The sequence below is a fragment of the Cervus canadensis genome, chromosome 26, assembly GCF_019320065.1.
Source record: "Cervus canadensis isolate Bull #8, Minnesota chromosome 26, ASM1932006v1, whole genome shotgun sequence".
Classification (NCBI taxonomy): Eukaryota; Metazoa; Chordata; class Mammalia; order Artiodactyla; family Cervidae; genus Cervus; species Cervus canadensis.
The window spans coordinates 2,414,346-2,441,471 of NC_057411.1; the positions used below are offsets into that span (position 1 = coordinate 2,414,346).

At 43.2% G+C, this 27,126-nt stretch overlaps 1 protein-coding gene and 1 long non-coding RNA gene across 7 annotated transcripts in view; one reads left to right on the plus strand and one right to left on the minus strand.

The window, feature by feature from the left end:
* LNX1 (ligand of numb-protein X 1) overlaps nt 1–27,126 on the minus strand; it is a 183,653-nt gene that overhangs the window by 97,557 nt on the left and 58,970 nt on the right. For 5 of the 6 annotated variants that reach the window (XM_043447589.1, XM_043447587.1, XM_043447588.1 and 2 more), the window contains one exon: nt 10,924–11,416. In XM_043447589.1, the coding sequence (XP_043303524.1) occupies nt 10,924–11,315 (392 nt within the window). In that variant the 5' untranslated portion in view covers nt 11,316–11,416. Of the gene's footprint in view, nt 1–2,247; nt 2,657–10,923; nt 11,417–27,126 lie in introns of those variants that run through there. The other variant, XM_043447591.1, reaches the window with a different exon arrangement.
* Nucleotides 9,728–25,134, plus strand: LOC122427998. Its single transcript, XR_006265626.1, has 2 exons — nt 9,728–9,803; nt 24,854–25,134. It is a non-coding gene; the product is annotated as an uncharacterized LOC122427998 (long non-coding RNA).

Sequence of the window (27,126 nt, forward strand, 5' to 3'; positions counted from 1 at the left end):
TCACTAGCAGCATCAGGTAACAGCTGCACAGAACTGGGAGCTTCCAAGAAAGTTCTATCAAATCAGTACAGGAATGTGATATTTATAATTTCCTCATATCATGCCTCCTGGATTGCTTCACATTCAGAAAAGGTGGCTAGCTTGAATTCACTCAGAAAAGTTGCCTCTGATTCATGAACTTGTGGAAAAGAAAACTGTAAGCCAGTAAGAAGAGCCTTCTTTAATTAGGCTATAAATGGAAAGTAACTCAATGGAAAGGTTCCTCATTAGGACCCGACATGGGTTGAATGGTGGCCTCTAAAAACATGCCACCTAGAACCTGTGAATGTGACCCTATTTGGATAAAGAGTCTTACAGATGCAATTAGACTAAGGTTCTCAAGATCATCTGGATTATCCAGATGAGTCCTAAATCCAGTGACATGTATCCTTGCAAGAGGGGAAGAAGATGTAGAACCGGAGAGCACAAACTGTAGAAGGCTGTGTGAAGATGGAGGAAGAGACTGAAGTGATGCAGCCACAAGCCAAGGAATGCCTGGAGCCCCCAGAAGCTGGGAGAGGTGTGGAAGGATTCTCCCCCACAGCCCTCACAGAGTGTGGCCCTATTGTCACCTTAATTTCAAGCTCCTAGCCCCCAGAACTGTGAGAGAATAAATATGCGCTGTCTTGTATAGACTTAGTTGCAGCAGCTCTGGGAAACTAATACAGCAAATAACAAGGATAGCAGATGGGGGTGGGGCGTGGAGAGATGCAGGTGGAAAGGGTTGGGAGGAAAGCTTTCTGGCACTAGATTTTAGAGATGGCTTCAGCATCCATCATGAGAGAGGAAGGGGCTTTTCCATAATCCCAATCAAATCTGCCATCGTATGTTTTTCCAGAAAAGCTTCCACAATGTCATTATTACCCCAGAGATGCTTACGATTCAGGCTTAAGCCAGATACTTTCTCTACGAACCGTCTTATCCAAGGTGAACTGGGTTTACCTTCCAATAAGGTAGGACCAGGAAATTCTGAAACGAAGAGTCCTCAAAATGAATGTCCTTCACAGACCCAGGTCATTTATTCTCTTCTCTACTTCTGGAGCATTTATTGAGCATCTACTGTGCTGGGCAAATTGATCAGTCTGCCTAACTGTAACAGAGGCACTGGTTATATCTAAACATGCGAGGATCTCTACTTAAATCTGACCAGTCAAGCTTTTCTATTCTGGGATGTCTGGACTCTATTTAGAGTCCCTCTTTTCATTTGCCCCCTACCCCAACTCTAATTTATAAAGAAGCAACTCTTGCTATTTTTACCTGTCTGTGAGTACAGAGAACTCATTTTTGAGAACTACATTTTTGTAAATACTCCCAAGACTGAGACACACACCGCAGCACTTTTCATCTGATTGCTAGAAGCTGTTCACATCAGTCTGCAATCCTTTTTCAAAGCTTATTAACAAAAACAGCCTGAAAAATATCACTGTAAAGATCAGGGATGTGAGTCATTTCCTCTTACAAAATGAACATAGGTCATGGAGGAAAATGTCTTTTTTTTTTTTTTTTTTGAGATGCATAATGAAATATTTAGAGATAAAATGTTATGATGACTGCAATCTACTCCAAATCACTTCCATAAAAAAATAAAACAAATGAGGCAAAATTGGCAAAATGTTAATCATTATATCTAGGTGATAGGAATACAGGTATTCAGTGCAGGGTTCTTCTGCTTTCCGATGCATAAAAATTATCAAAAATAAAAACAAAAAGGGTGCATATTTTTTACATATAGGGCTATCTCGCCCCCATACTGACACTCTTGGTGTTTTCAGGATTGGAGACCGATTGTCTCAAAAAAAGGATATGTTTATAACTAGAAATGTCCAATAGAGACTTCAGGTCTGTACACGCAGCTTCTGTTCTTAACAGTCCTTTGGTTCTATTTATGGAGGGAAGTGAAGAAGCATCTATTGAGAAAAAGCAGAGTATCAAAAAAAAAAAAGCAAGGAAGAAAGCAGTGTTGGCACAGATGCAGGGGAAAAAATGCCTTGTTGGGAAAGCACTGCATCAGTAAGATGGTGTTTCTCTGTTAAGTCACAGACCGCTAAGCACGCGACTTCAAACTACTGACAGGATGTTTTGTCCAAGTGCATCTAGTGGATGTGGAATTTATCCCTCTAAACTGACATGCCGGCCCAAGGACGGACTCAGGTCCCACCCCCGACAATCCACACCCAGACACAGGCAGGCACAGTGAGGGGGACTCACAGTTCTGAGTATAGGAAGTGCAGATTGCCCACATTGTCAACGTAGTTGGCAGGGCTGAGCCAAGGCAGGATCAGCAACAGAAGCGCCTTCATTTTCCGATCAGGGTGCAGCTCTTTCTCCCCCCACCAGCCACCTTCTCTCTGTCCGTCAGTGGCAGGGGCCCAGCCCAGCCTGCCCCTTTAAACAACACTTGCCATGTTCCCACAATCAGCAGTCATAGAGAATCATACTCAGAGCCCTCAGCTGGAGCTGCGTTGATAAATCATAGGCTTGTAAGAGGACTGTGTGGTGCTCTGATTCTCAGATGGGGAGATGTGAGAATGGAGGGACCCACCAACGCTGGCGAGAGGGTTAGGCTGAGAGCAGGCAGGCTAATGCCTGGGAAAGGGACCTGCCCCCTCCTGCAGAATGCCGACTGGTTCTCAGGAAGCAGCTGGTACATTTACATCACTGGCCAGGAGCAGTCGGGCTGGAAGCTAATCTGTGCTGGAAGAGGGCATGAACACGGCACACGCAGAGCCCACTGTGTGAACAAGCAGATACTCAGAAGCTGTCCTCCAGCTTGACTGGAGGAAGACACGGGTTGAAATCAGCATCTTTGGAACAGAGGCTAGAGAGCTGAGCTCAAAACAAGTCTTTGGATATTGTTGCACAGGAATGTTAATAGGAACCAGCTCCACCTCTCCATGTATATTTAGAATATGTACTTAAGGTAAGTCACCTGTCAATGTCCTGACCACACAGACAGAGGTAAGGGAAGTGATGTCTTCCCTGTTAATTTTGAAAACTGTCCCTATGATAGAATAGGTTGTGTCATTCTCTCTGAGACTAACCAAAAGGCTCAACAGACAGACATGAAGTTCTTTAAAAACAGTGTATACAGACTCCTGATCTGTAAGAAGAAAAGTTATTCCATTCCTCCTGCTCCCTGGAGTAACTGAATTAGGCTCTGACACTAGCTGCAGGATTCTGGGCATTTCTTTGAAGCTCTGAGCCTCAGTCATCTCATTTTTGAAACGAAGCTAATAATGCCTTATTTCCTTAGTTCTGTGAAGGCTGGACCACAGCATCTCTTCCACCTTTGAGATCTGATTCCAGACCATACTACCTGTCTTAACAAGAGGGCTTCTTTGCATGCCTAAGCTCTGGAATGCCATAGAAGCCTCAGATTCCTCTCCTTCTAGTTCATATTTAAGAAGATGAAAGTCCATTTCGCTAACTGAAGACCCAAATCTTAATAGAAATGGCTCAAAAAGATAGTTACATTAACCACAACCTGGCAATTACAACAAACTCCACTTCACAGGAAGAAGACTAAGGAAAATCTACAGGATGACCCCAACTGCAGGTGCTAGTGGTAAAGAATGTGTCTGCCAATGCAGGAGACATAAGAGACATGGGTTCACTCCCTGGATCAGGACGACCCCCTGGAGGAGGAAATAGCAAGCCATTCCAGTATTCTTGCCTGGAGAATCCCATGGACAGAGGAGCCTGGCGGTCTACAGTCCATGGGGTCACAAGAGTGGGACATGACTGAAGTGACTTACACACACACACACACACACACACACACACACACACACACGCAGGAAACAGGCGTCAGAGATTTGCCTTCATCTTTGACAGTGCTAAAAGACTTTAACTACAGTAGACCCTGAGGATGTACAGATTTCACTTCTACAGTTTAGATCCGGGATACACAACCTTGATAAAGCATGGCATCTATCATTCTTTTGAGGTCCTAGTTTGAATTCCACTCCCTTTCTCTGGTATGCAAGAGAGACAGAGTCTGTGAAGAGCATAAAAAAGGAAGTTAGGTTTGGAATTTAGATGCTGTCATCAAACAGGCTTGACTCTGAACCCTAACTCTGCCATCAATGAGCTGTGTGACACTGGGCATGTTGCTTAATCTCTCTGAACTTCCGTATCCTCCTTTGTAAAGACAACAATAGTATGCTTAACTCACAGTGTTGTTATGAAGGTGGAATGAAATAATGCCTATAAGAATAAAGGACTGCATGAGTGTTTAGCTGTTGTTGTAAATGTTGTTATTAATAGCTACTAACAATTGTGGATGAGCCTGGCTGGCAGATCAGAATCTATTTCCAAGAGGCTTTGCAGTTCTCATCCTGGCCCTTCTTTCTTCCTGCTCAGTCTTTTCCTGAATACAGAGTTTCACAGAGTCCTGGGACATGATCATCTTGAATGTCCAGGACCTACCGTATAGAGCGCAACTCATAAGTAGCATCGTATATAACATAGACTATAGTCTTCAGAGTGTGTTGGATTGTATTTCTGATGATCTTGGGCAGGTCAGATTGCTTCTCCAAGTCTCTGTTAAAAAGAAAGATGCCTGACTTTCACTTCTTGCATTTCAAAAGGATAAGATGCCTTAATGGATATGAATGCAATATAAAAATGAGGATATTGTTTTTATTGTTTCTGTTACTCTTGCAAAAACAGCTGGTTTCCTATCCAATATCTAATCTCATCTTCTGCTTTTTAAGAGCACCTGTGTTTTGTTTATGGTGGTGATGCACTTTGCCTCTCCCACAGACAGGCAGCCATGTAATACGCCACTGGCCAATGAGGTATAAGAAGAAATTACTGGGTGACGCAGCCTAGAAAGCTCTTTAAAGGAGGGAGTCTTAGTTTGTACATTGCATTTTGCCCTTGATGCCTGGTTCTTTTTGCCTGGAACTTGGATGTGATGCTGGGGCTTGAGTAGCCGTTTTGAGGCCATGAGGTAATGATCATGAGGATGAATGCTAATTGAAAAGCAGAAGGAGCCTGGATTCCTGATGGCAACATCATACTAGTTGTGGGCTTCCTAGCCCCAAACTTTGTGCTAAATGAGAAAAAGGAAACTTCTACATAGTTAGATCAACATAACTTGAATTTTTTTTTTACCCATCCTCAGATGTAGTCCTATCTAATATAATCTTTTGGGAATAATATCCTACTTTCACATGGTCATGGACTGCTATAAACAGTAGAGTCTTAACCCTAATCCTTTCTCCAGGCTCTGAGTCCTCTTTATCCTTAAATGTCAGCTCAGACATCACCAATCATCAGTCACCTCCAGTTTTCTTGTCTTTTTTCCTTGTCACTAAGCAGGGAACTCCTTGAGTGCAGGAGCTCTATTGGTCCTGTTTTCTACTGTATCCTCACCACAGTGCCTAGAACATCGTAGATGCTCAATAAATATCTGTTGAATGAAAGAGAATTCAACTCAGTTAAAGAGACCATTTCTTGGAATAGTCTTTCTTGATCACAGGCAAATTAGCAAAAACAGACTTCAAACTTTATGAGAGTGATGGCAGGGGTTGAGCATGTATATGGATGGATAATAAATGCCCAGGAACCAAGGAAAAATGTAAGGAAGATTTCTGGGAATGAGTGTCTAAGAGAATGTGGTTTCTCTAAAGAATTGCTTGGAGCATAATCTGATGGATGCTCAATGGTTCCCTCAAAAACAACGGCAGAAAATTGCCTCATCTCTTCTGTGCCCAGGAGAACTAAAAGAACAGCTCTCAGTTAGGCAGAGCCAGGAGAAAGTGGGTTCAGAGTTGGAAAGTCATGTGAAGGATGCATATTAAGAACAGTCAGAGTGGAGATGTTAAGCCAGGCTAAAATGACCAACGAGACTTGTTACTTGCCCACCTTTCCAAAGGGTAATAGTCCCTAGTCCTTCACTCTGGCAGCAAACCCTTCCCTGCTCTGTAGGCAGCTAGCTGAGTCTGTGTTTATGGAACATGGTACAGAGGAGGGTCTGAATATTCATTGGAAGGACCGATGCTAAGGCTAAAGCTCCAATACTTTGGCCACCTGATGCAAAAAGCCAACTCATTGGAAAAGACCCTGATGGCTGGGAAAGATCGAGGGCAGGAAGAGAAGAGGGCCACAGAAGATGAGATGGTTGGATGGCATCACCAACTCAATGGATATGAGTTTGAGCAAGCTCTGGGAGATGGTGAAGGACAGGGAAACCTGGCGCACTGCAGTCCATGGGTCACAAAGTGTCAGACACAACTGAGCAACTGAACAACGACAGAGAAGGGCCCCTGATAGAAGAAAAGGTCAGGAGAGGCTCCAGTGTAGGTCTTTGGGGAGGAAATTTCCAGGACGTTGGGTTTAATCAAGAAAATAACCCTACAGAGTCTCCAGTCAGGCGTGCCAATACCATCAAATTTTCACTCAGGACTGTTTTCAAAGCACTGAACAATGAGCTCTTTGTTTGTGCTAAGTAAATACTGAAGGGGGTCAGCTTTACTGTCTCACGTTTTTATTATCTTCCACGAGAGAGAAACTCAAGGGCAAGTGGCTTGTCCCATGAACTCAACATGTGTGTGTTTTCAAATTCTCTCTTCTACCTTTCAGAGGTCATTTTCTCAGAGGCAGAAATTGTGGCTTATATAGATTTTTCTTTCATTCTGGGCCTGGCCTATTGTGGATTGTTGATAAATATTATATACGCAGAGAATGATACTGCAAAGTAAAGATGTAGTCTTGAGACTAAGAAAATGCCCACTCAGGATCAAGGAAGTAAAAGCTTCACCTCCACACACCCTCTCACTGCCAGTCTGGGTCAAGAGAGGTGCATTGAACTGGCCCTCTGCTGTGCCCCAACTTTGCCCACTGCCAATATCCCTTGGTGGGGAAGTCTGCCATTGCACTCAACAAGCCCATCACTCTCGTGGGAATTCTTTATATTAGACCCATGTGATGGGAGTCTGCAAGCATCTAAGAGCAGAGGACAACAGAATTATCCAGAAGATTCCAAACATCAGCTCACATGCTTAGATTTACTCCCATAGAAGAACTCTACAGTCTGAAGTTAAAAATAGTTACCCAAGTCATTGCTGGTCCAGCCAGTCATGCACACCCACAGTTGCCCCTACATGCTTTACTTTAGGATTTATATTCAACCCAGGGTCTGAAGTAGTAAGACAATGTTTACAAATGACATAAATTCTGCAGAAAAACAGGCAGCATCCCCGATAACCGTAGCATGCACGATCCTCCAGACAGGCCGTGAACAGAGGCCTTGGGGAAGCAGTTCTCGAACACAGGTTCTTTACTAAAGGGACAATGGAAACATTCTAAATGTGATTCATTTCTGCAAGAGTTTAGTATTTAAGGAGTCAACCGAAATAAATTCCCATTGCACAGGTGGAGAAACCTATGTAGGAAGCTTCCCATGAAGCCCAGGGTCGCTAGCTCTCTAGGGCCCCCTGGAAGGACATGTGGATCCACGTCGGTCTCCCCATAGTTCTCAACCAGAATTACAGTGAAGTTCTCCATTTTAGGTTTTTAGCCTGCCTACTTTATAGTTATCAAAGTACCATCAGTCAAAGAAAATATTTTTAACTCATTATATTTTAAATACGGAAATGAAGAATGCAAAATTTATAAGCTTATCTTCTAGTACAAACATATGACAACACTTCCATACAAGCAGCCACCAGCCTGGAGGCCTCATATCGGAACGTAAGGAAAATGCCGGCTTTCTGGTAACCTCTGAGTTTTCCGACTTTAAGAGACTCCAGCGGGAGTAGTGCCTTAATCTTAACCTCTCTTCTAAGACGAGGAAGAGATAGTCTACTGAATTGGTCACTAGCCCCGGGCCCAAGAGGGCTCTGGAGTCAAGTTCCAGATTAGCTCCAGATTCTGAATCCTGGCCAGTAAAATGCTTAGGGAGCAGGAGGCAAGGAAGTGTATATTAAGCATTTGATGACTAACAAATTCAACGTATTTTTGGAAATGTTGGTTTTAACCTACTTAGCAAGCTGAAGTGTGGAGTCACAGCAAGCGTGGAGGCCCAACACCTGCCCTGAGAGTTCCCTCGCCACCGAGGGCTGCTGAAGGGGAGGGTGAAGGGCTCTGAGGCCACGGCTCAGACCTGTGAATTCCATCAGCTCTGCACATCTCGTTATGCGCTGAGCGTTCAGCAGACCTTTCCCCCTGACTTCTTGAGGTGTGGGGTCCTGCAGCCGGTGTGGGCAGCTGAGGTGCACTTGAGTCATCTCTCTCCTAGACCCCAGAAGCCCCCCGCCCCACCAGCCTCTTTGCAGACCTCCCCTGGAACTACTTCTTTCCAGCCTTGCTCTCAGCTCCCCGTGCTATCTTATCCCAGTTCTTAGGGATATTCTTGGCCCCACATCAGTGTTTGATGAGGGGAGGAGGAAGGGCTGCTTGTTTCACTCTCTCTCTTCAGAGCGCTTCTATTTCTCTCCTCGTCTCTGTCCTCTGTCCCTCCCCTGCAAAACTCCAGTAGTGCAGAATACTGACCACGCCCCTCCCCGAAGCAGTCTGCCTCCTCATCCTCAGAACCTGTGAATGTGTCACCTCACACGGCAAAGGGGACTTACAGATGCGACTAAATAAATCCTGAGATGAGGAAAGGAGCCTGAACTATCCAGGTGGATTCACTGAGTGGATCCCAGTGTCATCACCGGCGTCCTTATATAAGGAAGTCAGGCGGATCAGAGTCATAGAAAGAGATGTGGTGATGGAAGGAGAGGAGTGAGAGAGAGAGAAGGGAAAGAGGGAAAGGAGAGAAGAGAGAGAGATTCTAGGCTGCTGGCTTTGAAGATGGAGAAAGAGGCCACAAGCCAAGGAAAGCAGGGGCCTCTGGAAGCTGGAGGCCGCAAGGAAAGAGACTCTCCCCAGAGCCAAAGGGAACCAGCCTCCGAACACCTTGACATCAGTGAGACCTGTGTTGGACTCCGAATACTCGGAACTGGAAGGTAACACACTTGGCATTGTTTTAAGCCACTAAGTTTGTGATTGTTACAGCAAAGCAGGAATCGCATACAGCTCCCAAACACAAATGTATTATATAAACGGCAAAGTAGGCAACATGGGAAAGGGCAGGGCGGTCTCCCAGGGCCTTTTCTCCTCCTCTTGCTCCTCACCTCTTTGAGCTGGTGTGGCTGCAGTCTCGGCCCTGGCCCTGTGTCAGCATCTGTCTGCATCCACCTCATCTCTGACCCCAGACCCACTGCCCTGCAGGCAACGCCTCCCCTACCCAGGCAAAACTTGCAGCTAAGGTCACACGCAGACTCCCTTACCCCTTCTCCTCTGGCCATGCTTCCTTCTGGGCACATCCTAGCTTACACACCTGAGATCACAGAGGGCCAGAGGCAACTCACGAACCTGACATAGATGCATTTGGCTCAACATCTAGGGGGGGAAAGTATGTTCATCGGAGTAATTACTATGGAAAACATATATGAAGCATTATACCCAGGCGGGTGCTTTGGATGCAAACTTCCATGTTAGAGATTCTGCACGTCCCCAAAGACAAAGACTCAGATTCAGGGCTTAAGGAATGTGACCTTTAGAAAAAAAACACCCGCACCTGCCTCTCACCCCTGTCACAACAGGAACCAAGATAAATACCAGTTTCCAAATTTCCTCTTACAAAATAACTCTGGTATTACTGTTCATGTCTTATTAAGCACCTCAGAGGCTCTAAGAGAGGAACTCCTGCGCTGAGACCCAGGACCACCCCCGAGGCTGTCCACAAGAAGTACGCTCAGGAACACAACAGTGTGAGTGGGTGAAATAAGAGGTAGATGGTGGAACGGGAGGTGTTGACCACCGGCGGGAGTAGTCACACCACACTTCTGCATCAGTGCACACCTGTGCTGAAAACCTTGCAGAACAAATCACTAGAAGGACAAAAGTTTTCTAAGTTTCTCCTCTTAAAAACTTAATTGAAAATACCTTGTGTCTCCTCAAAGGGTAGCTGGGCTTTGGTATTTCTCCTACAGAGCAAATCATGGGACAAACTGGGAGGGATTTGTTTTCTTACATAAAAAGGCAAGCAATGCCCTCCAGAAAATCTTTTTGGGAACCTGAAGCCTCACAAAATAAGATGAGAAAGCTGCTCATTAGCTTCTCCAGTATCTTTCACATTTCAGATGCACCCAAATGAAATAAACCAGTCACAAAAGAGCAAATACTGAATGGTGCTTCTTATATGAGGTTTTTAGAGCAGTCAAACTCATGGAGACAGAAAGCAGAATGGTGGTTGCCCGTGGCTGGAGAGGAAGGAATAAGGGGGTTTTATTTTAATTTTTTAAATGGATATGAAGTTTTAGTTCTGGAAGATGAAAAAAACCCTGGAAATGGTTATTGGTGGTGATTGTACATCAGTGTAAACGTACTTAACGTCTCTGAGCCGCACTTTAAAATGCTTTTAAAATGGCAAATTTTATATTATTTATATTTTATCAGAAAATCTCCCCACTGTATAAACACATACCCACACACACTCACACCCCGCGCGCTGTTTCCTCACACCGAACCACAGCCAGAACGCCTCAGCCGCCTCTTATTTTGAATGAATCCTTTCAGTGGCGGCAAAGCAGAAGGGAAAGAAACAGGCATTTCCGGGAGCACCCAGCCCTTGCAGCAGCAGCCGTGAGGGCGGGGGGCTTCTCAGGATTGGCCGAGGGGCAGCCCCTCCCTAGAGAGTGAAAGTGAAAGGCGCTCAGTCGTGTCCGCCTCTTCGCCACCCCATGGACTGTACATTCTCCAGGCCAGAACACTGGAGTGGGTAGGCTTCCCCTTCTTCAGGGGATCTTCTCAACCCAGGGATCGAACCCAGGTCTCCCGCACTGCGGGCGCCTTCTTGACCACTGGGCCGCCAGGGCAGCCCCTCCCTACCTCGTCTGAAAGTGGCGCTCCAGGTCGCAGCGCGGGAGCACCTCGGTGCAGTGGTCCGAGAACGGGCAGGTCACCAGCAGCTTGTTGAGGAGCTTGTTGACCAGGATGTTGGACTTCTGGCAGCGCTGCAGAACCAGGGGCTTGCGATCCACGGGGCAGAAGTCCTTCTCCACCAGGAAGCTGGTGAGGCAGAGGGTGCAGTACGTGTGTCCACATGGAGTGTCCAGAGGGTCCAGAAGAGCTTGCAGACAGATGTGGCAGATGAGGTCGTCGTCCACGTCTTCCGTGTAGGTGTAGAAGTGGTTTTCCTCGGGGGAGTGGACTTGGCCACACACCACACACAGCGGGGCAGGGCTGGGATCCGGGTCCTCAGCCGGATCTGGCTGGTTCATGGTCAACTGGGGGTGGGTGGAGCAGTAAGACAGGAAACCAACCCAGGAAAACAGTATTTCCTCCAGAGTAAGTCAGGATCTTCTAGGAGCCATCCACAAACCTGAAAGAAAGAAAGAACTGCTCATCTATCTTGGTTATGGACCTTAGCGGTGCTGCCGGTGGACAGAACTGAGCTTCGACTAGGAAGGCCTGAGCCGAGTGACCACTTGGTGACTGACTGACGTGACCTGAAGCCTGGCTTCCTTATGCCTCAGCTTAACTACCTATCTTAGTAGGAATAATACTTACCTCTAACGTCCTCATATTAGTGCAGTGAAAATTATTTGAGAGAAATCTGAGAATGTCCAGAAACAGGCCCTGACAAAACAGACGAGTGATTTGTGAAGTTCTCTGTCAGATCACGACAAGAGGAAAAAGTTAATGTGCTCATGGCTTTCTCTTATCTCTCTTCACTACTTTTCTCTAAAACCCAGAAAATAAAGGACACCTCATAGTCTTCAACTAAATCATCTGAGAAGAAATAAGAGCTGCTGAGGCAGTTGTATTTTTATGATGATGAAAGCATTGTTTTCTTCTGCGTGTATTTCATTTATTCAGTTACTTCACGGTAAAGGTGTTTCCCGAGCCACGCTGCCTGGGCCAATCCTACCGCCACGGCACACCAATGATTTAAGTCTCTATTTCCATGTCTATAAAGTGGAGATAATACTGTAATGGCCTATCTCAGAGGGGTGTTGTGAGGAGTAAATGACATATGAGGCATAAAACTCCTTAGAATTATGCCTGAAATACAGTAAGTGCCCAATAAATATTAACTATTCTTACATATATTTGTTACTGAAGTCATTCTGTCTCCAGCTGAGCTCATTTGGCCTGGAAACTGAAAGGTATAGTTCCTGTCACGGGTCTTTTTGCTTTGTTCTCATAGTTCTCTTTCATTCAATTATACATATATTTTCAAACTAGTAGAATATTATCACACTATGTATTTTCCATTGGTGAAAAGTGAAAGAGTCGCTCAATTGTGTCTGACTCTTTGCAACCTTATGGACTGTAACATGCCAGGTTCCTCTGTCCATGGAATTCTTCAGGCAAGAATATTGAAATGGGTTGCCATTTCCTTCTCCAGGGGATCTTTCCAACCCAGGGATTGAACCTGGGTCACCCACATTGCAAGCAGATTCTATACCATCTGAGCCACCAGGGAAGCTATTTTTCCTTTGGTACAGGAGTTTAAAATGGAGATCTCAACATGCCTGATCAACACCTAGGAAAGTCTCCTGATCAGTCAATAAACATTTTTTTCTTTGCCTTCAATATTTTTTATTAATGAGCTGCAGTAGTGTGAGATTAGTGACAATGATAATCATAAACATCTGATTTCAATAAGCATTTTGTGAGCACCAATCTTGAGCTAGGTAGCAAATTGGCTGTGTGGGGGACCTTCAAGAGAGCTTTAAAGGACATGCCTACCCTCTTGGAGTCCCCAGACCTTCCCAGGGGATGGGACATGACCCAGTACTGAGAAACCCTGGTAAGCAGTGCAGACAGGTCAGCGTTAGGGGACTCGAGGTCAACACTCATGACAATGAAGAATCATGTAGTATCCCAGCCCTCAACTCAACTTTCTTCTTTTCCGAAAGTAACTAAAATGACTAAGGTTTCCGCAGAAACATAAAGACAGATGAATCTCCTAACAGGAAACTGACCATGTTTAGAAACAGCACAGCAGTCATAAACTGCCTTACAGTTTTTTCTTTTCCAAGTAAAGTTTGAGGTTGTTTGTACAAAGATAGCCTTATCTCAAAAAGAAAATACATTGACTTCAAACTTGTACTGAATCAGCTTACATTTCTGCACTGTGTTAATAAGCCTTGAAGAACACTCTGGTCAAGAGGTAGAAGTAAAGTGCCCCAAATGTGAAAGCGTGTAGAAATCACAGACTTTTATTTAGCATCAGAAGAGATCACTGGAGACAAAGGTAGAGGATACAGGAGGGGGTGAAGCTGTTTATAGTCAAATTTCATAGAAACCTACACAGCTGCTATTTGTCCTCAAGGCTCAGAGAAGATATTAGAACCACACAGGAAATGCTTTCAGTAGCATGAAAAACAGTTCAAAAATAAACATGAAAATGGAAATGGGCCATCGAAAAGACTATCATCTGCTATAGAAAAAAAAGGTCACATATTTTGAACTAAAACCCTATGTCTTCGGCACTCAGAGTTGGGTCAAGTACTCCCACATATTCTTTCTCATTGTGCTGAACGGAAGAGTGATAGGAATACAGGTGGTAGCTCTGCTCCGACCACTGTAACAACAATGTCACACTTCTGGGCCGTTTCCTCGTCGGTGAAAAGGTGGAATTGGACCAGATGTTTGGTTTTCTTCTCACTGTGCTCTGCAAGGTGTGTCAGATGCCTCGGGCTCTTCCAGGGAAGGGAAGGGGGATGGTGGGCTGTGTCCAATTTTCCACTCCACCCAAACCCAGGTCCACTTTTTTTTTTAAATTTATTTTTATTTTATTTTATTTTTTCCATTTATTTTTATTAGTTGGAGGCTAATTACTTCACAACATTTCAGTGGGTTTTGTCATACAGTGACATGAATCAGCCATGGAGTTACCTGTATTCCCCATCCGGATCCCCCCTCCCACCTCCCTCTCCACCCGATTCCTCTGGGTCTTCCCAGTGCACCAGGCCCGAGCACTTGTCTCAAGCATCCCACCTGGGCTGGTGATCTGTTTCACTATAGATAATATACACGTTTCAATGCTGTTCTCTCGAAACATCCCACCCTTGCCTTCTCCCACAGAGTCCAAAAGTCTGTTCTGTACATCTGTGTCTCTTTTTCTGTTTTGCATATATGGTTATCATTACCATCTTTCTAAATTCCATATATATGTGTTAGTATGCTGTAATGTTCTTTATCTTTCTGGCTTACTTCATTCTGTATAATGGGCTCCAGTTTCATTCATCTCATTAGAACTGATTCAAGTGAATTCTTTTTAACGGCTGAGTAATATTCCATGGTGTATATGAAAGAGACACGTGTACCCCAATGTTCATCGCAGCACTGTTTATAGTAGCCAGGACATGGAAGCAACTCTAGATGCCCATCCATAGACGAATGGATAAGGAAGCTGTGGTACATATATACCAGCTCCACTTTCATCTCACACATTAGGTTTCTCATAAGATTCTGCTCAAAGGACCATGGCTTAAGGAAAACAAAAACCAAAAAATCCTCCGGACTAGATACTATGAAATCCCTTTCAGAAACAGAGTCCTATGGTTCCGTGCTAATATAATAGAGGTGTTTTCTTGAAGTATTTTAGGGTGGTTGGCTTTGGGGAAATTTTTTTTTCTGGGGCCTATATATATACATGTATATATATGATTATGTTATTTAATCCTTACAAATCCCCAGGGATTTTGTTTTTAAATTAATTGATGAGGAAACTGGGTGTAGTAGGTAAGTAACTTGCCAGTTACACCGAAAAAGAACGAACCAGCAGGGGCTCATAACTCCTTACTGCTCTTCACAACATTGCTCCTTTTCTTCCAGCATCTGTCTAGGAACAGTCAGGATCCAAAAAAAGTAAAAAGGAAAGTGAAAGTCACTCAGTCATGTCCAACTCTTTGAGATCCCATAGAATTCTCTAGGCCGGAGTACTGGAGTGGATAGCCTTTCCCTTCTCCAGGGGATCTTCCCAACCCAGGGACTGAACCCAGGTCTCCCGCACTGCAGGCAGATTCTTTACCATCTGAGATATAAGGGAAGCCCAAGAATACTGGAGCAGGTAGCCTATCCCTTCTCCAGCGGATCTTCCCGACCCAGGAATTGAACCAAATAAAAGAGCCCCAGGAAATTATAAGGTTAAAAATCCCTGTAGGCCCCGTTGCAGATGGAGTTTTCCAAGATCTCTGAATAAAAAGATTCTTTGACTTTACTGAGTGCTAAAATGCCTAAGACAGGATAAGTGGATTGGAGTAAGCAAAAATGGCAGGTTTTAGCTCCAACACCAATTTGTTTTCCTTTTCATTCTTTTTTATCTGAGAGCAATTTGAATTCCCTGGCACTTACTCTTGTGAGTAAACCAGATTCTTCATATAATATTAATGTAAACACTGCTGTATATATTTTTCAACTTTGCTTTAGACTAAATAAAGCCCATATGAATAGACACAGATTATGAGAGAATTGGCTAAAAAAGCAGTTTGGATTCCAAAAAAAGAAATAGGTAGACTTTTAAAAGTATGATTAATATAATTTACTTGATGTTTCTTATTTCCAGTTTACATCTTATAAATACGTATGATGTGTCATGTTTTTGGACATATATGTGCCTTGCTGATGAACTGAGAAGAAATTATAGAAACTCATTAAGGCTTAAAAGGCAAAATCTTTTGTCCCCTAAGAGGGAGCAAGAGGGTCTGTCCATACACGTTAGTCTGTATGTCAGCTTTCAGCAGTCTGGGCCTAGCTGGGGTAAGGAGAAAGGCACATGCAAGGTGGCTTTTTTGCAGTTTGGAGTGAGAAAAAGCAGGAAGTAGATTCCTTCCTTGAGTATGTGTACGGGGGTGGGGTGGATATCTTACTCTGCCTTGATACAGCACTGTTGTGACTGAGGAACCATCCTTCCTCCTCGTCTCTGAGTTGGGGAAGAATAGAAGCCTGAGGGGACGTTTACAGAGATGTGCAGTCCACCAGGGTCATGCCAGGAAGTGCCAGGAAAAATAACAATGTCCACCTCTGTTTGTCCTTAATCCCTGCTTCCTTTCCCACTACTTCATCTTGCCTGAAATCTGTCCAGAAGTTCTTCTACCTAACTTTGAAATTCTAAACATCTCTGGTTGACAACAAAGATACATTTCAGAGCAAATGTGAGTCAGCACCATCTGCAACCAAGAGGCTCATTAGAGGTTGTATGTACATTGTCACCTGCACTGGAAAATTCAATAGACTGGAAACTTAGTGGCCTTAAGAACAGCCTTCAGGAGGGTGATTAAGAGGTGCAGACTTCCAGCTACAAAATGAAGGCATTTCATATTTTATAAAATAATATACTCAATAATGCTATAATATCTTCATGTGGTAACATATTGTAACCAGATTATTGTGGTGATCATTTTGTAATGTATAGAAATATTGAGTCACTACGTGCTGCACCAGGAACTACCGTGGTGGTATACTTCAACAAACTTGGGAAAAGAGAGATCATATTTGTAGTTACCAGAGTGGGGGACGAGTTAGAGTGGGTAAATGTAGTCAAAAGATAAAAACTTCCAGTTAAAGGATAAATAACTACTCGGGGATGTGGGCATCCCTGGCGGCTCAGTGGTACAGAATCAGCCTGCCAATGCAGGAGACACAGGTTCAATCCCTAGATCAGGAAGATCCCCTGGAAGAGGAAATGGCAACCTGCTCCAGGATTCTTGCCTGGGAAATCCTGAGGACAGAGGAGCCTGGTGAGCTACAGTCCATGGGGTCACAAAAGAGTCAGACACAACCGAGCGACTAAATGACAACAACCTATTAGGGAGGGAAAGTCTATATACTGACCAAAATTTTTTCTCTCTGGAACTCACCTAACCCCTTCATGGGTGCCATTTAGAGCATGTCTAATTCCTTAAATCCATTTCAGTTATTTGAAGATAGCCCCCAAGTCTTCCCATAGGTTCAGCAGCCTCAGGTGTGTCCGACGTTCCTTTAGGTTTCCAGACTCCAAGAGCCTGACCACACTCTTTTAAAGCAAGCTCTAAACGTATCAGTGTACGTCCCGCAATGTATGGACAGCCTCCAAGACAGAGTGAAATGGGAGTAACCAACTGCTCCCATAGCCAGAGACTGCCTCTGTCTGCTTTCTTGGTGGCAATACACACCTTGGCTGTTACTGCAGTCCTGCCGGAGCTGAGCAGGGGACGTTACCCTGAGCCCTGACGGAAGCTATTAGTAATTCTTGGCCACGGAAGTGAAAAAAAAATTAAGGCTAATGAAGTAGAGAAGTAGATGCTTTAAAAGGCAAAAGCAAGGGCTTGGAGCAGTTTAGAAAATGCAATGATATTTACTGGCATTAGCTAGATTTCTATAAACAAAATAAAGTCCTTAATGGCCAAACAGTTCCAGTACTAGAATTCTCAGCATATAATCTGATCTGAAGAATGAATGGTATTTGGGGAATTTGGTGCTCTCCTATTTGTTTGTAAACATTCCTTTATTTTGACAACTCTTGGTATTTTACAATATCCTGACATACATAACACAAGGGCAATGGAAACCACTTTAAAAAAATGGTAAATCTGAGATCATTTTTCCCATCCAGAGGATAAACATTGATGAGCTTTCACTGAAATTCACTATTAATGAAAAAATGAAAATAGGGCCAAGGGCAGCTGATGAAGGGGCAGGTGATGGAATAAACTAGAAATTCTGCAACTTCAAATGCTCTGTACCTCTTCCTGTCCAGCTGCTTTAAAAAAGAAGAAGATGCACAAGTGCTTGAGAAGGAAAATGTACCTAAGGAGGCTTACTAGCCAGTCACCTTGGAACATTAGGCTTTTCCATTTATCTGCCAGAAAGCATTGCTTATAGAAAATTCCTACTTAGCCTATGACAAACACAGGAAAAAATCCACTGAAGACATCCCTAAATAACAGATACACTTATCCCACCAGAGCTACATGGCCCACGTTGCAATATGTAGTGTGTGCTTAGTCACTCAGTCATGTCTGTCTCTTGCAACCCCATGGTCTGTAGCCCGCCAGACTCCTTTATCCATGGGGTATTTTTCCAGGCAAGAATACTGGAGTGGATTGCTGTTTCCTCCTCCAAGGGATCTTCCTGACCCAGAGATCAAACCCATGTCTCATATCTCCTGCACTGCAAGCGAATTCTTTACCACTGAGCCATCGAGGAAGTCCCTATGTTGCAGCCTAAGGCCAAAGGAGATATGAGTCCTGACATACATATGTATTTTTTAATGGTTAATTTCCCCTAGATCATTAACATAGTTGAAAAAACATGGGAAACATGAAAAACACATATATTAAATGTACAACATTATTTTAAGTATTTTACTTTACTAAAAACAAAAATTTTTCCCCATAGTTTCACTTTCCTGGCTTTAAAGAAAGCAAGCCCAGCAATACTATTTTCAAAAATCTACCTATTCTTTTGTCTGATTTTCAAGTGATGAAACTGCTGTTTGACAATTTCTTTTGACTAAGTGATAACCTTAAATAATCTTTAGATAACTTGAGCTACTGATCCTTGTATTTATTTAAATGTTAATCGTTTGTTCATCATGGGTTTTTGCATTAATTTTGGTTTTTTAAAATAATGCATTAAAACAGTACTTATCACAATTACCAGGGTTTTGGGGGTCCCCTTAAAATTAATACCCAAAGGTAAGCGCTGCACTTGCCTCACCGACCCATGGCCCTGTCACTGTTGTTATTTCAGAGACTCAGGTAGAGAGAGCTGTGTGTTGAGGCCATGGTTAGGACTCAGCTCTGCTTCCAACCACCTCTGTGGGTCTCAATATTTTCCTTGTACCTGCCCTGATTCCCAGTCAGCTGCAATGGCAAAAGCGAAGAATTACAACCTTGTCACAGGTGCACCACTAACTTTTAACCAAGGTCTAAATTGATCTGACTGATCGTTGTATTGATACATGCTTGATAGAGGCACCAGGTGAGCAATCTGCTGACGGGTTCAGGAGGCAGGAGGAAGAACTTTCTTCAAATGAGAGGAAGAAAATGTAACCTAAGGCCAGGTCCCCAAAACAATGACAAAACAACTGAATCCTGAAAGAGCTTTGTTTTGTGGGTATATAAGAGAGCCCATTCAAGTAATAGAAAGAGTTCTCTCAAGGAAGGACACTGTGTGAACTGTTGCTACACAAACAATGTGACACTTGGCCCTACTTGGGGGAGAGATAAATTAGGAGGTTGGGATTAACACATATGCACCACTATATATAAGACAGATAACCAACAAGGATCTACTGTGTAGCACAAGGAACTATACTAAATATTTTTAATAACCTATACAGTAAAAGAACCTGAGGAAAATATACATATATATATATAAAACTGAATCACTGTGTTATATACCTGAAACTAACATGATATTGTGATTCAACTACACTTCAACTTTTAAAATTAAAAAAAAAAAAAAGAATTAGCCTAAAAAAAAAAACGAAACTGAGCTTAAGGTTTTCCTGCTGTTGATGATGCTTTAAAATTTGGATGAAGCTCCGCAGGGCAGAATGGCTGCAGAGCTGGCTTCGAACTGGTCACTGTGGCCATGTCTCAGTACAGAGACAGTACAGATCATAGACATAGTCAGGAACATAGTCTGGAAATGTGAAGACAGATATACACCCTCTGAGCAAAAGGGTGGGACAATGCCGATAGATTCCTGTAACACCAATGGCCTTGCCTCCCTTTCTACAATGATTATCAGTCCAACCACTGCCCTGGCTCTGGCTTCAACACCTAAATTAGATTATTGGGGGAAAGAAATTGCCAAAGTCAGGGCAAACTCTATCTTTCTCTATTCAGTTCAGTTCAGTCGCTCAGCCATGTCCAACTCTTTGCGACCGCATGGACTGTAGCACGCCAGGCCTCCCTGTCCATCACCAGCTCCTGGAGTTTACTCAAACTTATGTTCATTGAGTCAGTGATGCCATCCAACCACCTCATCCTCTCTTGTCCGCTTCTCCTCCTGCCTTCAATCTTTCCCAGCATCAGGGTCTTTTCAAATGAGTCAGTTCTTCCCATCAGGTGACCAAAGTATTGGAGCATCAGTCCTTCCAATGAATATTCAGAACTGATTTCCTTTAGGATGGACTGGTTGGATCTCCTTGCAGTCCAAGGGACTCTCAAGAGTCTTCTCCAACGCCACAGTTCAAAAGCATCAATTCCTCTGTGCTCAGCTTTCTTTATAGTCCAACTCTCACATCCATACATGACTACTGGAAAAACCATAACTTTGGCTAGATGAAACTTTGTTTGCAAAGTAATGTCTCTGCTTTTTAATATGCTATTTAGGTTGGTCATAGCTTTTCTTCCAAGGAGCAGTGCCTTTTAATTTCATGGCTGCAGTCACCATCTGCAGTGATTCTTGGGAGCCCCCCAAAATAAAGTCTGTCACTGTTTCCATTGTTTCTCCATCTATTTGCCATGAAGTGATGGGACCAGATGCCATGATCTTAGTTTTCTGAATGTTGAGTTTTAAGCCAGTTTTTTCACTCTCCTCTTTCACTTTCATCAAGAGGCTCTTTAGTTCTTCACTTTCTGCCATAGGGTTGTGTCATCTGAATATCTGAGGTTATTGCTGTTTCTCCTGGCAATCTTGATTCCAGCTTGTGTTTCATCCAGCCCAGCATTTCTCATGATGTACTCTGCATATAAGTTAAATAAGCAGGGTGACAACATACAGCCTTGACCTACTCCTTTCCCGATTTGGAACCAGTCTGTTGTTCCATGTCCAGTTCTAACTATTGCTTCCTGACCTGCATACAGGTTTCTCAAGAGGCAGGTCAGGTGGTCTGGTGTTTCCATCTCTTTAAGAATTTTCCACAGTTTGTTGTGATCCACACAGTCAAAGTCTTTGGCATAGTCAGTCAAGAAGAAGTAGACGATTTTTCTGGAACTCTCTTGCTTTTTCGATGATCCAACAGTTGTTGGCAATTTGATCTCTGGTTCCTCTACCTTTTCTAAAACCAGCTTGAACATCTGGAAGTTCATGGTTCACGTATTATTGAAGCCTGGCATGGAGAATTTTGAGCATTACTTTACTAGCATGTGAGATGAGTGCAATTTTGTGGTGGTTTGAGCATTCTTTGGCATTGCCTTTCTTTGGGATTGGAATGAAAACTGACCTTTTCCAGTCCTGTGGCCACTGCTGAGTTTTCCAAATTTGCCAGCGTATTGAGTGTAGCCCTTTCACGGCATCATCGTTTAGGATTTGAAATAGCTCAACTGGAATTCTATCACCTCCACTAGCTTTGTTTGTAGTGATGCTTCCTAAGGCCCACTTGACTTCACATTCCAGGATGTCTGGCTCTAGGTGAGTGATTATAGCATCTTGATTATCTGGGTCATGAAGATCTTTTTTGGCTAGTTCTTCTGTGTATTCTTGCCACCTCTTCTTAATATCTTCTAGGTATTAAGAGGGTTAGGTTAGGCCCATACCATTTCTGTCCTTTATTGTGCCCATCTTTGCATGAAATGTTCCCTTGGTATCTCTAAGTTTCTTGAAGAGATCTCTAGTCTTTCCCATTCTATTGTTTTCCTCTATTTCTTTGCACTGATCACCCAGGAAGGCTTTCTTATCTCTCCTTGCTATTCTTTGGAACTCTGCATTCAAATGGGTATATCTTTCCTTTCCTCCTTTGCTTTTTGCTTCTCTTCATTTCACAGCTATTTGTAAGGCCTCCTCAGACAGCCATTTTGCATTTTTGCATTTCTTTTTCTTAGAGATGGTCTTGACTCCTGCCTCCTGTACAATGTCACGAACCTCTGTCCATAGATCTTCAGGCACTCTATCAGATCTAATCTCTTGAATCCATTTGTCACTTCCACTGTATAATCATAAGGGATTTGATTTAGGTCATACCTGAATGGTCTAGGGGTTATCTCTACTCTCTTCAGTTTAAGTCTGAATTTGGCAATAAGGAGTTCATGATCTGAGCCACCGTCAGCTCCCGGTCTTGTTTTTGCTGACTGTATAGAGTTTCTCCATCTTTGGCTGCAAAGAATATAATCAATCTGATTTCGGTATTGACCATCTGGTGATGTCCATGTGTAGAGTCTTCTCTTGTGTTGTTGGAAGAGGGTGTTTGCTATGACCAGTGCGCTCTCTTGGCAAAACTCCATTGGCCTTTGCCCTGCTTCATTCTTTCTCTATTAAACAATGTAAATTTATAGTTACATGTTAAATTATGGATAAATTGTGTGAGACTTGCAGGTATCAAAGTGCCATCATTTTTTTTTTTATAAATACCAACTTTGAATTAAGATATATAAGAGGCTAGACAAATGCTCTGGGGGCTATACCTTAACTTACATTTGTAGTGGGGAGAAATCAGGGTCTTTGATGGGCTTCCCTGCTGGCTCAGAAACATGACTGAAGCAACTTAGCACACTGGTGACCCAGGTGGTAAAAAGTGTGCCTGTAATGCAGGAGATCTGGGCTCAGTCCCTGGGTCAGAAAGATGCCATGGAGAAGGGCATGGCAACCCACCCCAGTATTCTTGCTTGGATAATTCCATGGACAGAGAAGCCTGGCGGGCTACAGTACATGGGATTGCAAAGAGATAGACATGACTAAGTGACTTACATTTCCGTTTCCAGGTACTTTAGTGATCTGAATAAAAATAGTCATGCACCAGATAAAAACTATCTTCAAACCAAGAGCCTGGGTTGGAAGTGGAGGTGGGGAGACGGGGGTACCATATGCATTGCAGGGGAAAGAGAGGGGAAAGAGGGAGGGCAGGTGTGTACGGGCTACATAGGTCAGGGTTAGCTCTGCTCCTACTTAATATCTAAATCACCAGTCTCTAAGAGAGAGTAATTCATTAACACAGTCTATAAATGACACCTGTCTGTATAGTGTTGCCAACACTATAAAAGACAGAAAAAAAATACAAATGATCTTTAAAGAGGTTGAAATATAGTCAGGAAATTAAAGGAAAATTGAACTAAAAAGAGAACATGTGATATATCTGGAGTCAATAACTGAGAAGATGTTCAGAAAGTGGGAAAAACAAGGGGAATGTTAAATGAGAAGAAATTCAAGTTTTAGAAATCAGTGATGGACTTTCACCAGCTCCTCTTGGAGAGGAGCTTTGTCTATCTTGTCAGAAAATTTTACTGCCTTTCCCCTGCGGTGTCAAGGCACATCTTTCAAACTTGGGTTTGTTTGTAAGAACTCTGGCCCATAAAAGACATCCTTCCACTTCCTGGTCTACCAACATACTGAGATGGAACTGACCCCTGCCAACAGCAAAATCTAGGCTGAATATTCTGCATTGACCAGCGGCTCATGGCCCTTGCAGTCAGTTCCCGCAGGGTCCTGGGCAGGGCTGATGTCAGATGAGAAGTATGGTGAGGAAGCAGACTGGTCTTCTTACACTCACGGCTGAAAAACATATTTGTGCTGCGCTGTGCTTAGTCGCTCAGTCGTGTCTGACCCTTTGTGACCCCATGGACCACAGCCTGCCAGGCTCCTCTGTCCCTGGGGATTCTCTAGGCAAGAACACTGGAGTGGGTTGCCATGCCGTCCTCCAGGGGATCTTCCCAACCTAGGGATTGAACCCAGGTCTCCTGCATTGCAGGTGGATTCTTAACCGTCTGAGCCACCATGGAAGCCCAAGAATACTGGAGTGGGTAGCCTAAACATACTTAGGAAATGCTTTTTTTTTTTTTTTTAACATATAACCAAGATTTAAGGAAGAAAGGACAAGGTGGAGGAAGATATTTAAGTGCTCAACATTTCTCTACTGTTTCAATTCTACAGTATTTACCTCTTACATTCCTGACACTTGTCTGCATTTCTGTGGCAGTTCCCATAGGCAATTCAATTTCATCCTCAACGAGTTTGTCTAATTAAGAAAATGGAGCTTTCATATAAACAAACAAACCAACTTAAAACAGTGTAAGAAAACACACAATAAGCATGGTCCTCCAAAATAGGAGCCAGGGACAAGTGTGGAGGAATAGAGTGAGGAAGCAGTGTGGTGTGGCTCAGAACAGTCAAGGAAAGTTCTTGGAACAGATTGTCCTCAGGGAGGGTCACGAAAGATAAATGAAATTTGGGCAGGTTGGAAGAAATCCAGGCAGAAGGAAGAAACTGAGCAAATTCTTCAAGGAAAAGGAATCCACTCTCTGGTGTCTGGTGTTCCCACATGACTGAGATTTTAAACTTATTAAGAAGTCACAGGGATTTGAGTTGGGTGATGATCTTAGATTCTCACCAAGAGCAAGAATCCTCTTTATGACATGCTGGGGGATGACCTACTGGCTTCTGTTCGAAACATCTCCAATGATGGACTCAGGGTTGAGTGGAGGAATCACTTCCTTAGCCAGAATACCACCTATCTTATCTGTTAAAGCAACCTAGGATGACCGTCACTGATTTGTTTTTGTAGATTCATCATACTAGTGACTGAAAAGGTTCAGCAGGTCTTTAGCATATAAAATACTTAACAATTGTATTTTGAACTTTGAACACAGGAATAAATAATGGTAGTGGTGAAGGTTGCCAGTTCTGTTTCTCCCTGCCTGTACTTTGCCCAATATTTCAATCTCCAAGTAGATAAGGAATTTCATCATAAGAAGTGGGAGGGGCCTATGTGTAGGAATGTCCCTCCCAAAGATATGCCCACATCCTAACTCCTAGTACCTGAGTGTGACCTTATTAGAAAAACAGTCTTGTCTTTGATGATAAAAGTAAGTTAAAGATCTTGAAATGAGATCATCCTGGATTTTCTGATTTACCCCAAATCCAATGACAAGTGTCTCTTTAGAGACAGAGGAAGAGAAGACTTGGGGAGACGGTGATGTGGAGACAGAGAAGGCACGAGGGAGATGGTGATGTGGAGACAGAGAAGACACGGGGAGACGGTGATGTGGAAACCGAGGTTGGAATGAAGCAGCCACAAGCCTGGGGCACCAGGAGGCACGGAAGCTGAAAGAGGCAAAGAAGGATCCTTTTCTGGAGCTTCCAGTGGAAGCAGGGCTCTGCCAATGTCTTGATTTCACACTCTAGCTTCCAGAATTGTGAGGAAATAAACTCATGTTGTTTTGAGATGCCAAGTGTGTGGTAATTCATTTCTGCAGTAATAGGAAATGAACACAGGGCTCTGTATACCCAGAAGGGGGTACACATTCCCCATGATCTTTTCCAATGCTTCTCTACAGGATTCAGGGACAATATTGTGAGCAGTTCTGCTCTAGTATAAAAACCTAATTTTCTTTTAATCCATAGCTAAGCAAGAACACAGATGTCTCCAGAGATGGCTGTTAAACCAAATTTCTAGGGCTCCAAGGGAGAAAAAAGAACTACAGGTAGAATAGCTGAATTTGTGCATGTGTTGTGGAAGGCATAAGACAAGCATAATGATAATAGTTAATGAGGAATCTGAAAACACCAGATGACTCATGTGTTAACGTGAGTATGCTTGAGCCCAAACATGTAGTGTACTATTCAAAAAAGGCCACGTGACTGTGAGAGCAGTCATAAGCAAGTTATGTAAATCATCTCAACAGATAGCAATGACATATTTAGACCTCACCATCATATGTGTGTTATTGCCACGCTCCATGCCAAGAAGCTATTAAAGAAAATTCTTGTAGAGTTTCCACTCTGCTATTGGTGAAGTCTTTTCTGTCCCTGTGACAAATGCATCAAACATAAGAAGCAACTAAGAGTCACTGGAAAATAATGGTGGAAGTGAAGTCCACACATTCTAAGTCACATATTAATGATATATATTTAAAAAATCTCTGGTTAATTGGGGCAGAACTTAGCCACTGACAGAAGCGTATCGTCAGTCCACCATGTCAAAGTGTGGCTCCCTAAATGCGAGAGAGGGTGGGGGAGGGCACGAGATATTCTTCTGGAAAGACAGATCCAGCAGGGCAGGGTGAAGAGAACAGGAGTAGAAAACCACAAATCTCAAATTTGGGGGTCATCTTGTCTCTCCTCTACTTGAATCCCAGGAATCCCTTCTCTCCCCTCCTTTTTAGATTATATTTTATAATGTAAAATAAAACATAATTATTATTAGTTAATGAGCAGTTCACTAAGTGCAAGATACTATGTTGGACACTTTTCATGTATTTTCTCAGTTAATCTTTAGAATGACCCTATGAGATCAGTGATTAAATCCTTATTGTACAGATGAGCAGTATGTGCTGCTAAAGAGATGCAAATCTTCTTTGTCATTCGTTCATCCAGTAAACATGTGAAGTTGCTCAGTCATGTCTGACTCTTTGGGACTCCATGGACTGTAGCCTACCAGGTTCTTCCATCCATGGGATTTTACAGGCAAGAATACTGGAGTGGGTTGCCATTGTACTAGGTACTAAATATATAAATATTTATAAATATATAAAACAATCACCTTCAGACAGGGAACTCACTGCCCTACAAGACAGTCTACTGGATTTTTAGACAACTCTAATTCTTTGAAAGTTCTGCCTTATGTTGATCTGAACTATATCTGTGGGTAAGCAACAGGTCACTGTGTTGTCCTCATCTTAGAACCAAAGGAGAGGAAAAGATAAATGGAAGATGTTTATAGAGGAGAGTCAACGTTTTCTGTTTCTTATTTCAGCTCAGTGCAGTTTCTGTGCTTTGCAATTTGCATGTCTTTCATGTAAACCTTTATTCTTTGGAGATAATAGATAGTTAAATCCTATTAACCCAGAAAGAGTGATGTAGTCTTCCTTCCAAAGAGTTTGGAAAAGCCCATGTTATTTAGAGGCCCTGTCAGAGAACAATAAATTTGCCACCCACATAAAAGTGAGTCTATACGTTGCCAGCACACAAATATCAGGACGAGTTATGTACACCAGAGAGTCCACAAATGCTGAGGCAAGGGGGAGGATACATTTTAGAGTATCTCTCTTAAGTCCCCTCTCGGCAGCATCGTACAGAATGGTCTTTTAAGTAGTCAGAATCCTAGCAGACCTTATCTTCTCTACTTTAAGTGAGGACTTCAAGTCTAAAAAGGAGATGCTGGAAGCCAGGAAGCCAGGAATCACCACTCCAGGAAACCCCACTGTTTATTTGCAT